Raw genomic sequence first — 12,889 nt, forward strand, 5'->3', positions numbered from 1 at the left:
CAACACCTCTACCCCCCCACCTCCACAGAAACGATGATGCATGAGAGGAATCAGGAGGAAATACCAGAAATCATACATCACGCAAACCATGATGTAGCGTTTAATTACCAGCCCTGATACGTTCAGGAGCCCATGCATGCAGACCAATGAAGCAACAAGCCGTTTGTTGAATGTTGAATTATTACAACCTTTGGGGACAATCAGATAATGCATGCATCCCTTGGAAGGAATACCCAACAGACAATGTCACAGTGTCAATACAGTACCACAAGTACAGTCCCTGTATCTCAAAATTGAATCGTTAACGTGAAATAATTTGAGATGATACAACACGACACCACACAAATTAACCCCCCCCCCCCCAAACATTTATGAAACATACATTCTGCACCTCCTGAAAAAAAAAAAAAAAAAAAAAAACGTTGATTTTTTGAGATTGCTTTCCTTTCATCCATGTCACTTCTCCCACTAGGAGCCGCCCCCCAGCCTGAAGGGTTTTTGGGTGAGAAAGACCTCCATGCACCCCTCACTGCTGCCCAGTGTGAAGACTCACTGTCTCTGTACTGCCGGGCAGGCATAGCATGGAGTGTTAGTGATTGTCTTGTCAGTGTAATAGCTATTAGCAGCTTATAAATGTTTCATTAGAAAAGCTTTCAGAAGGGAGCGCATTAGTTTGGCTCCGCCGGCATATTCACCAATCAATTAGCCTGAGAGTGTGGGCGCCGCAGAGACACACGTACACACACACACACACACACACATTGACTGAAGTACACATTCCTCAAGAAGGAGGAAGAATACTGTATGCTTGGTGTAACAAGTATGCTCAGAAGGGCTTCAGTGTGCGTCCTTCATCCTACATCCTCAGCGTACTGTAGCATATGGGTGGTCCTACGGTGGATTTGTGATGCACTCATTGTTTTGGTTCTCTTAAGCAGAGACGTATTAGTCATGATGAAGTGGGATGGAGTCATTAGCATGAGCCCTCCCTTTCTCGCAGACGGTGTGTGTGTGTGTGTGTGTGTTTGGTTGCTGTTTAGCACTTTACTGTTATGTCATTAGTATTTAGAGACAAAGTGTGTGTGTGTGCGTGCGCGTGTGTGCGTATATTTTCTAATGACTTCCGAATACGCCCCTGTATCTGAAAATAAATCCAGTTATTACCTTCCCTCTCCACCTCTCTTCCCTCCCCTCTCCACCTCTCTTCCTCCCCTCTCCACCTCTCATGTCTCTCTTCCTCCCCTCCTCACCCTCTCTACCTCCTCTCCCCACTTCCCTAGCTAGCCGTTCCCTTTTAATCCTCTCTCCTTCCCTTCTTTCCACCCCTCCCCTCTCCACCTCTCTTCCCTCACCTCTCCACCCCTCCTCCCTCCCCTCTCCACCCCTCTTCCCTCAAGTTACACTGTGAAATATTGATGTGGGGTAAATGACATCAGTATTGCATTCCAGAGAAACGAGGTTTGGCCTTTCATATCTCTCTCTCTCTCTCGTCTGTAATGTCCACATGCTTTATTTATGCCATTTGCTCTCACCCAGATTCATTCAACCCTTTGAAACACAATCAGACATAGTGTGCGTGTGTGTAGGTGTCTGTGTACGTCTGTGTGGACTAAATCCTAGATTGAAGTCTGAGTAGTTGTTAGGATCTTCACACTCCGATGAAGCAGGGCTCGCAGGGGTCCGACCTTCAGCCAGAGCAGGAACCAGAGGAAGAAGGAACTGACTGGTAAAGAAGGAGAGAGAGAGGGAGGGAGAGAGGGGAAGAAAGAGAGAGGGAGAGAGGGAGGGAGAGAGGGGAAGAGGGGAAGAAAGAGTGAGAGAGGGAGAAAGTTCTGCTGACTGGCACTTTTAGGAAGAGTGAGGTCAGTGCTCCAGTTGACGACATGTGAAGGAGGGAGGGAGGGAGGGAGGGAGGGAGGGAGGGAGGGAGGGAGGGAGGGAGGGAGGGAGGGAGGGAGGGAGGGAGGGAGGGAGGGAGGGAGGGAGGGAGGGAGGGAGGGAGGGAGGGAGGGAGGGAGGGAGGGAGGGAGGCCAGCTGACCGCAGGGCTGGACAGCGAGATGGAGAGAAAGCTCAGTTAGATGAAGAGAAACAGAGAAAGAGGCAGATCAATAGAGGAAGTGAGAGTGAGAGAGCGTGTGAGAGAGAGGATGAATGGACGGCAGGGTCCATGGGGATTGGATGCTGTGGTTGCGTGTCACCCTATTCCCCGCTGACCCAGTGCTGGAAGCCGGCCACTGATTGGGTTATTGGCTACAGGATGGAAAGGAAAGATTGATCGCTCTGGGGTGGAGGGGAGGGGAAAGAGAGATGCTGCTTTCTAATGGCACAGCACAGCTATAGTCTACTGTCAGCACTCCCTTCTGCTCTCTCTTTGTTTGTCTCTCTCTCTCTCTAATCTCTCCTTCCCCCTCTGCCTCTCTCTCTCCGTCCCCCTTTAGTCACTCTGTCTTAAGTCGGGCAAAAGTACACACACACACACACACACAATCATTCATTCACCAACACAAACTCTCTCCTTCTGCACACACACACAGACACACAACTGCTAGAATTCTATCTTCTTACAGTACACACTCGCATACAACAACAGCCCCCCCCCCTACACACACGCACAGACACAAACACGTCTTAGTCCTGCATTCATACACCCACTCCAGAGCTCACGTCTACGGGCTCTGCTGCATGTTTGCTCTCTTAATAGAGTGGCTAATCTTCCTACAAGCTTCTGTTTAGCATGCAGAGACTCAGCCTCTCTCACTCCCCGAAACCCCAGCCCCTGCCAGCCACACAACACACACACACAACACACACACTCATGCACACACAGACAAACACGCCCTCACACATGCACACAGCTGTCTCTCTGTTCCCTCCATCTGCAAAATCAGATATCTTGTTTTTGAACTGCAGTATCTGTGTAACCTCACAGATTGTGTGTGTGTGTGTGTGCGGGTGTGTGTGCGTTGGTGCGTTGGTGCGTGCTTCTGTGTTCAGGTCTGCATGTGTTTGTGGAGGTGTTGGTATGTGTTTGTAATTAGGGGTAGATGTCAGTAGATATGTCCTGTAACATGACATAATAAGGCAAGCATCTGGATGTTCTGTGTGGGTGTGGGTGTGTGAGGACGCATTCAGAGCACGTCTGCTCATGTTGTCTCAACCACCTCGAGCATGTCTGGTTTTCTGGTTGCGTAACCCTACAGTAGGGCACCTCCGCTGGCCTCACGGCAACAGTTGCCAGGGTTACCGGCGGGTCAGACTCACCGACGGCGTGGGTGAATGAGCTGAGGGTTCCCATCAGCCCCTGGGGCTGAGGCTGATGGAGGTCGAGACGCACACAGACGCACAATCATCAACACACACTAGAGACCGGACAGACACACACACACAGGCCAACATGCATAAACACACACACACACAACCCTCCTCGCTTATACATAGACAACTCAATTTATGCTGGGTAGAGACACTCCAGGCTCTCTCTCTCTCTCTTACTCTCTCTCTCTCTCTTGCTCTCTCTTGCTCTCAGTCCTAACACACACACACACTCACACACACGTTGGCATTCGGGTGTGGTGTGCGAGCCAGGTAGTAGTGTGCAGACACACTGGTCAAGCACATTCAGTGGTCGGTCCTCCAGCAGGGAGCATTGACAACAGAGGAAGCAGGTGTGGATAGAGGCTACACAGTAGCTGCCTGGTCACGTTCCACCATCACCATCCTCATCACAGCCCTCACATCCTAACACACCCAGGACATTCATGTGCCTCCGTGTTTGTCTGCATTTACATGACATTTACTGAATTTTTTGAGGTGAGTCAAAATGTTTTGGAGTTAGGGTACTGTTTTTTTTTCAAGTGTGTGTGTACTCAACACCTTTTCGTTTCTTCCAGGATGACCAGTCTGTAGATGACGACATGACCATCAGAGAGGTGAGACTCATCCATCGTGAAGGTAGCCTCTCAGCCAATCAGAGAGCTGACAATAGGCCTCAGCCAATCAGAGACCAGAATCCACGCCTCTCAGCCTATCATAGGCCAGACATTAGGCCTCTGAGCCAATCATAGGCCAGACACTCTGCCTCTCAGTCTATCATTGACCAGATATGAGGGTTGTCAGTCCATTAGAGCACATGTCTTAAATCAGGGAGCGTCTATGCTGTAATAGCTTCCCATCCAATAAGTAAAATATGTTCTGATATTAGATTTTAGATTATTTATTAACATCACCTTTCATTTCCTTTCTGTCACCTCCTTCCTGGTCATATCACTCTGTCACTTCCTCGACTGTTCTTTCCCTTTATCTCTCTCTCTCCCCCTCTCTCCTCCTCCCCGTCCTCGTCTCTCCCCGCCTCCCTCTCTCTTTTTCTCTTGTTCCATCCCTTCCTCTCTTTCTCCCATCTCCCTCCTCCTTTTATCACGGCTAGTGTGTTTGATTGTCTATCAGAAGAACAGTAATTGTCAGTTCATGAAGGATATGGCTCATAATATGTCATATTTAAACTTGGCTAGTCCATCCAGGGACTACAAATGCCAGAGCTTAGAAACTACATTACCCATAAAAAAAGACAGCATTGTTGGATGAGTGGTCTCTGCTCTAACCATCCACTTCATCCTCTTCATCATCATCCGGGATGCAGATCGCAGAGTGGGAGGAGGAACAACTTGACGAGCAGGTCAACTTCAACAATTGCAAGATTGACCCCGCCCCCTTTCAGCTGGTGGAGCGCACGTCGTTGCACAAGGTTTGTGTGCCTCTCTTTCTCTCTCTCTCTTTCTCTCTCTCTCTTTCTCTCTCTCTCTCTCTTTCTCTCTCTTTTTCTCTCTCTGTTTCTCTCTCAAACTCTTTCCCTCTTTCAGACTCCCTCTCCTCATCCCTCCCCTCTGTGTGCTGTACTTAATCACCTCATTGGTAGCTGGGTGCTTGCATTTCGGTGTTACTACCTTTCTGAACGCTTCTCTGCCTTGGACTTGTAATAACTTTGTGATGGATTCAGTATATTATTATTGTGGATGGATGTTGTAATGTTGGAGCAGTAATGGTCTCCGCAGTTACATCAGTGGGCCTTCTACACACACACACACACACACCCTGTTCTCTCCGCTAGTCCATATCCCACCAAGTACGGTGGATGTGTTGAGGGAGGGTTTGTTGATTTCATTTTATTACTGCGACATGCTAGTGCACACGCATTCTCTCATGTGCACACACACACACACACACTTTTCTTTTCTCAAGCACATACACACGTTTGTTTTCCTACACACTTTACACTCAGGTACACACACACTCACTCACTCACTCACACAGACGCATTCTCACTTGCCGGCAGCATTGACTGAGTCTAATGTCCCCCATTCATAATGCAGCCCCTCCCTCCCCCCCTCCCTCCCCTCCTCCCTTCCTCTCTCTCTCTGTGTGTCTGCTGCTGTTTAAACATTTAAGACTGGGATCCTGCACCAATCCATCACTCCTCCTCCTCCCTCACTGCTTTCTGCTTGCACCCAATACCACTGAAAATCTGCCTCCCAATGCTAAACACAGACCGTCGAGCAAGAGATGGTGTGTGTGTCTGTGTGCGTGTGCGTGTGTGTGTGTGTGTTAGACTGCCACTTCATGTATCTCAATTAGTTTGCTGTGCCTTTGAAATGGAAAATTCTCCATCCCATGAAATATGGAAATGACGATAAGGTGTCCTATTCCCCAGGATTTGGGTTGTGTGTCAAGCTAGTGGCAGGGTTAAGGTTATTATTAAGTTCCTAATGACAGTAGCTGGCAGAACCAAACCTGGAACAAGCTTGAGATCACATTGTCTGTAGTGTAGACACAAGCTCTCACTGGGCTCAGCCTCGCTGGGGGCGTTTGGGTTCCCTGACTCTTCTGTTTGGGCGTTCTAGCAGGGCGCTTTAGAAGCAGTGAAGTCGGAGGTCGTGTGTGAGAGGTTTCGAAGAGGTGGTGGGTTCTAGATAGCAGCTGCGTCGGTTCCAGTGGGTTACAGCTACTTTGCAGGGCTTTCGAAACAGTTTCAGACGAAGGTTCCAGTTGTTTTAGGTGAATACTCTTTCTGTTCTTGATCAGGATTCTCTACATGTTTTAAGGGGAAGTTTCTAGATGTAATAGGTGAAGGTTCCAGCTGTTCATGGTCAGTGTCCTACTGGTTCGAGACGTTCTAGGTGCAGGTTCAACCTGAGAGTTCTTGCAGTTGTTGATGATGGCTCCTGCTTTTCTAGACATGGTTGAGTGTTGTGGGTCCTCTTAACGCTGAAGTTCTCCTGCTCCTCCAGACCCACACCATCTTCTCTCTGCTGGGCCTGGACCACGCCTACGTCACCAGCATCGGACGCCTCATCGGAGTCGTCTCTCTCAAAGAGGTGAGCTTACATTTAGTCTTTTAGCAGACGTTCTTACACTTATCCAGAGCGACTCACAGTAAGTACAGGGACATTCCCACCGAGGCGAGTAGGGTGAAGTGCCTTGCCCAAGGACACAACACCTTTTTGCACGGTGGGGAATCGAACCGGCAACCTTCTGATTAATAGCCCGATTCCCTAACCGCTCAGCCATCTGACTCCTGCGACATGCAGATGTTCTAGACATCGTGGTCCCACGGTCCATGAGACCACTGTGTCAGTCAGCTTTGCTGTCGGCCTCATCCTTTGTGAAAGCCATTTGTGTTCGTAGCTGTTAGCAAAACAGTCTCCGCATTCTGCATGCTAGCTGGCAGCATCGTTGTTGAAACCGTCGTCATCGCACACGCAAGTGCATAGTTTTTTTTCTTTTACACGCGCAGTATTTTAATGAGCTCTCCTCTTGTCTTGTGACAGACAGCAAGACAAAAGACTGTTTAATGTTCCTGTCTCTCTCTTTCTCCCCTTCATTATCTGTCCCTCTCTCTTTCTCTCCCTCTGATTCTCTCTCTCTCTCTCTCTCTCTCTCTCTCTCTCTCTCTCTCTCTCTCTCTCTCTCTCTCTCTCTCTCTGTCTATCCGTCTGTGTCTCTCTGTCACCAACAACAACAGCGGAAGCACTCAGTCTTTGTAAATTGGAATATGGGGGATTGTTGCTAAGCGCAGTGCCACTCTTCTCTCCGTGACATTTAGGTCCTTTTGTTTGGCTGTGCTACAAGCGGACACTTCCTGTCTCTGTCAGGAGAGAGAGGGAGAGAGGGAGAGGGAGATTACAAATGAATGTGTCTAAGCAACTGGCGTCGGGTGTGCAAAACAAACCCTGCCAGTGAAGTCTCTATATAATGAAAGACATTCTCCTCACACACGGATGTTTTACTGTATATATGGCCGATTCCAGTGTCACATCCACCTGGCTTTTACCACTCAGCCACAGCGCCCCCTATGAAGATACTAAAGTACTGCATAGACCCAAAACCTTTTCCATACCCCAGTAGAATCTAGGTTGGGTACTGTGCTTGACTTTGAGGTACCCTAACCCTGTTTCTCCCACAGCTGAGGAAGGCCATCGAGGGCTCGGTGACCGTGAAGGGCGTGAAAGTGCGCCCCCCACTGGCCAGCTTCCGTGACAGCGGCACCAGCAGCAGCGAGAACGAGGCCACCGAGCTGCACAAACTGTGGGACCGCCACAAGTCCATGTCCCTCCCCCGTGAACACACGCCCTCCGACTCGGAGGAAAAGTCCCAGTGATGCGGGCAAGACGGGAAGAGGCAGGGGGGCACCGAGTCCCAGCAGGGGGGAGGAGGAAGGGGGGCACCGAGTCCCAGCAGGGGGGAGGAGAAAGGGGGGCACCGAGTCCCAGCAGGGGGGAGGAGAAAGGGGGGCACCGAGTCCCAGCAGGGGGGAGGAGGAAGGGGGGCACCAAGTCCCAGCAGGGGGGAGGAGGAAGGGGGGCACCGAGTCCCAGCAGGGGGGAGGAGGAAGGGGGGCACCGAGTCCCAGCAGGGGGGAGGAGGAAGGGGAGGGGAGGGTTTGTCGCATGTCGTGGTGCCCCGTAAACCCCTTCCTCCTCTTTCCGAAGCCATACCTTCGAAAACAACCCAGGCTTAAACCTCAGGGCTTGGATCAATAATTCATTCTAGTATATATAGTCCTCTCTTCTTCGATTTCCTGACTCCTCCCTCCATTCGCTTCAATTTCTTGCATCGTCTCTCTCTATCTCTATCTCTCACCTCCACCTGTTTGCAGGTGTTATACACCCTCCCCTCCCTCTCTCTAGTTCACTGTATATGTACCCCAGGCTTTGGGGGCGTGATCCAATGATGGCTCCATCTCCACACACACACACACACCAGGAGGATGGGGCCCTGCCCCCCCCACGCCCAGCTGGGGGTCAGTTTGAAGAGGGCTGGGGGCCACAGGGGTTAGATCTAGGGACAGGTAATGGGATGCAAGCTAGATTTAGGGACAAGTAATAGGATGCAAGCTAGATTTAGGAACGAGTCAAGTGAGTTTATTCATAAAAGGGATAAGATTATTGTTAAGGTTATTATTTTTATGACCGAGACCTTCGTTCAGGTCTCTGTTTGAGAATTCTTTGTACTGTGTTTTCTGTTTGGGGAGCTGCAAACAGTTCTTTCCCAAGAGTCTTCCATTTGCTTCCGAGAGTTCAGCAATGATGCAAATACTGGTGTGTGGATGTGGTGAGTGCATGTGTTGACAGTGTGTGTCTGTGTATACATATTTGAATGAGGGAAGGAGCCAAATCAACCTTATTTCTGACTGTATGATTTGTGTTGTAGTTGTGAAATCATTTCTGTTGAAGCTGTGGGGTTTCTACTGCTGTCTGAGACGGGCATTTAGAAAGGGGAAGTAGAGTTTATTGTTGCACCCTCCTGTATACCGACGGCCATCTTGCTCAGCTTTCTGTACACAGAGGGAGTCTGAAGCGTTGCAAAATATCTGTTTTTCTGTTTTTTCCGCCCCCTCTATCTGAGTGAGAACATGTGTGTGTGTGTGTGGGGGGGGGGGGGGGGGTGTAAGTCTATGCAAAAAGACTGAAGAGGAAAACAGAGTTGAAAGCGTTTAAGCCCATTACATTTCACCCTCAACACTTTCAATGAGCACTGCTCTCACACACACACACACACACACACGCCCACTGGTTTTAATAAGACTGGACCCTCAGCACACTCCAAGAGACAATGGTTTTCTCTAAATATAGCTCTTAATGACACGGTGTGGGACTGCAGAGGACTAGGAGAGGAGAGGGAGACAGCTCGGGGGAGAGATGGTGAATGGGAGGCTGAAAGAAGGAACCAAGCCTTTTAAGGTTATCTAACCAGAAGCACAAGATGTTTCCTGCGAAAACAACCCAGGGTAGCTTCTAGTTGGCCAGTATGGAATAACCAGTATGGAATTACCTGTTAAATAGATCATACACTAAAAATCAAGAAGCCTTGAGAAGGAAACAGTCCTTTTAATTTATTTATTTTGTCGTGGTAGTTTATGGCCTAATTTGCATGATTTCCATAAACATTTGAATGTATTTAACTGTTGATGATGTCTTAACTTCAGGGTTATGAGGTTGTCTGTGTGTCATTTCAGAAAGGGGTCAGTCAGGTTGGGGCTCCCTGAGCTGAGGGACTTCCTGGGTCTAACTAAACACTCCTTCCACTTCTATTTATTTTTACTAACTTTTTTAATGTCGCCAATCTCGGAATATCTTGCTTAAGATTAATAAAATGCCTTAAACTGCACCAGAATCTGAACAAACACACACTAGCCTTTGCTAGTTCCCTGACATCTGTCTGCCTAAAGGAGGTATCGCATGGTGCATTACTTTTCTTTGGTCTGTTCTTGTCTTGCTTCTCACCTCTGAGAATAAAACACAATGTCAGGCATGTACGTGCATTACCATTGACATGGACTGACATGTTGACCTTAACATGTAGAAACGCACAGAAACACGCACACTCGTGTTAGAGCATGGCTTCGCATGTAGGAGAGCATGCCACTTTGAAGGATGTGATTTTTACATTTCAAATTGTAAATATTATGACCAAAAAGAAATAGGGAGATTTGGGAGAAAATACTATTGTGTGTTTCTGCTTCTGTTGGACAAAGTCCCTTTGTAGTGTCTTGTCTATTTTTTTATTTTAATTTTCATTGTTGAAACAAATAATGACACTGATTGGCATAATTAATTCAATGAGCATTAATCAATTATTTGTATTTTTTCATTTCATTTCCAAAAATGGGGCAGCGTTATTTGTTTGGGAGATTGAATTGTTTTATGTTTTTAGTATATTAGACTGTATCATTATTGTACCGTACAATCTGTCATTTAATTCTTCGCTAATCTATCATCAAAATCTGAAATGCTCTTAATTTTTATTTTTTTTACTTATTCTTTGATTTATTATTCAGGTGATTTTTATTGTAAATGAAACATATGTTCCTGTGTTAAAAATTGTGAAATTCATTAATTATCGCAACGCGTCCAAAAGAATGTTTATATGACATTTGGATAATGCAAAATAACACTAACGCTAGCGGAATGAGATCCTGTGTTTGACGTAAACATGTCGCTGACGAGGCCTGTGATTGGTCAACTCCTCTGTGGTATGAACACCATTCTCATTTCACAAGTGCCTTCATAATCTCACAAGCCTGGTCTCACCAGGCTCTGGTCATGAATGATTTATCTGTTCATAAGGAAAAGCAATGGCAACACATGGCAATCTGTTGATTTAGTTGCATTACACACACACACACACATCCCTAAACTGTACTGAAGACATTTTCAATAGAGGGTCAAACCTAACACACTCCAGTCCACAAACACACACACACACAAACAGTTACAGGGTGGATAGTGTGTCAGTGCGGTGTGTAATTATGGCTAATTATTCTAGGCCTCCTAGCTGTTGCGTGTCTGTCAGACTGATTGAAGATAAACTTGTTTTTTTTTCCTCAACTGTCTAATTTTCCAGTCACAGGACTTTTTTTTGTCATTTTCATACCGTATGTCATCTCATTTGGCTAACAGCTAGCAACTGTAGAGCAAGTCCATATTTATTAATCTGTATTAATCAAAGTAGAAGAATAATTTGAGATTTATTATTGTTTCTTTGTTGTTGTTATTTTATGAATGATCCTGTCATTAGGTAATCTGTTTTGTGCAATAATATTTCTTCATCTCACTTTGTAACCAGATTTTAATCTATGACATGAATGCGAGATAACCTTATTTTTGTAAAGAAAATGGAAAAGTTAAAGTAAAAAAAAAAAAAAAGAAGAAAGATTAAAGAATAAGGAAAAATGTGACGTCAGCATAAGGAAAGCGGCCATGTCTGTGTGTGTGTGTGTCAACGTGCATCCACACACTCAGTCTGGTCCACTAGGTCCTTACTGGATGCTGCTGTCTGTCTGTATCCATCGATCAAAGTAGCATTCACCCTTATGATCTGACCTGAGTTCAGATCAGCCAAGCTCCCCATTCCAACTGTAACTACGAAGAGGCTGTTGACATCTGACCCTGTTTCAGTTGTTAAGGTTCAGTTGTTAAGGGTCAGTTGTTAAGGGTCAGTTGTTAAGGGTCAGTTGTTAAGGGTCAGTTGTTAAGGGTCAGTTGTTAAGGGTGTCTTCTACATGCTTTGTATGGGGCTCTGAACACTACAAAGTGTTCTACAAAGAGCCACAAGCACCAATCGTTGACTAGAGTTTAAGAAATCCAACGCTATTTTTCACTTGAATAAATAAAACGATGTTTTGTATATCAGGGATGAATAAAGAGGTTTTAACAAAGTTCAGTGCTACCGAGACTCTGTTGAATGGATTCACGTCACACTGTTTGTTTGTCCTTTTGGCTCAAATCAGTGTGCTCTAGTTCTCTGTCGCTCTTTTGTATCCAGCCCCCTATCCTCTCCTCCCCCTATCCTCTCTCCCCCCTCTCCTCTCCTCCTGTCCATCTCCTCTCCCCCCCCCACCCCCCTCTGAGCAGCTGGAGAACAGCAGGAGTTTGGTTTCTCTCTCCTCCTCCCTCGGTCCTGATCAAGTTGTTATTCTGTCTTTCGAAAAACTAAGTAACATCTGTACCATAATAGGCAGCTAAACGCTTAATTAGCTAAACGGGTTCATTCGCTAAGTAGGCTGCTCAGTCCCTTGATGATTCTCAGGTGTTTGCAGTACACCCCTCTCTCCAGAGAGAGAGAGAGAGAGAGAGAGAGGGGGAGAGGGAGAGGTGTGGGTCTGTCCAGCAACATGGATAGGGGTAGGGGAGTGTTTTAAACAGCACAGTCGCTGCTGTTTCAGCAGAGATTACCGCCAGCCTCCCTAAAACACCTTTGTTCTGCATTACGGCCAACCGTAATCTGTAATCCTCATAATCTGATCAGAACAGTCAACACTGCAACTGCAGATGACAGTCAACACTGCACAATCCTGTTACGTATTTAGAATGATTTTGTGCGTGTGTTTGTGAGCCTGTGGGAGATATTGAACCGCCAGCAAGGCCCATTTTACTCATTTTCAGTTTCCTCTTCTTGTAGAACAACTCTACACCAATGAGCTCTCATGTCCAAGTACATGTGGGCTTCTTATTGGTCGTGTCGCAGTGAAAGTCTTCCCCCCTGATCGAGCCTTGTGAGTCACAGAGCCCTGTCTCCGTCCAGACATGCACATTAGTGCTCACAAGCAGATGGATGGATGGATCGCTACTAAAAACAGGACAAACTATATGAGGAAAGTTTGCCTACTCTTCCTCAGATAGTGTGTGTGCTAAATGAATAAATGTGTGCACTGTAAAGTGTGTGTGTGTGAGAATATGAGAGGGAAAGAGAGAGAGAGACAAGAGGACAGGAGATGGAAAAGGTTTATGAGTTATGACAAGCATGAGATTTCATTTCTCCTCTGTTAAAACCTCTTGTCAGAGCAATTACTGTCCAGGGTTCGGCCGCTTCCACCCATGTTCATTGTTGACGGA

General features: G+C 46.9%; 1 protein-coding gene across 1 annotated transcript in view; it reads left to right on the forward strand.

The window, feature by feature from the left end:
- The window catches only part of clcn2c (chloride channel 2c), a 76,206-nt gene extending 68,519 nt beyond the window's left edge, over positions 1 to 7,687 (forward strand). The window contains exons 20-23 of the mRNA XM_084674352.1: positions 3,893 to 3,931; positions 4,639 to 4,743; positions 6,284 to 6,370; positions 7,459 to 7,687. Of these exons, the coding sequence (XP_084530478.1) occupies positions 3,893 to 3,931; positions 4,639 to 4,743; positions 6,284 to 6,370; positions 7,459 to 7,653 (426 nt within the window). The 3' untranslated portion in view covers positions 7,654 to 7,687. The remainder of the gene's footprint in view (positions 1 to 3,892; positions 3,932 to 4,638; positions 4,744 to 6,283; positions 6,371 to 7,458) is intronic.
- The last annotated feature ends 5,202 nt before the right edge of the window (positions 7,688 to 12,889 follow it).

Source organism: Hypomesus nipponensis, chromosome 15 (genome assembly GCF_054491055.1).
Source record: "Hypomesus nipponensis isolate SF chromosome 15, ASM5449105v1, whole genome shotgun sequence".
NCBI lineage: Eukaryota > Metazoa > Chordata > Actinopteri > Osmeriformes > Osmeridae > Hypomesus > Hypomesus nipponensis.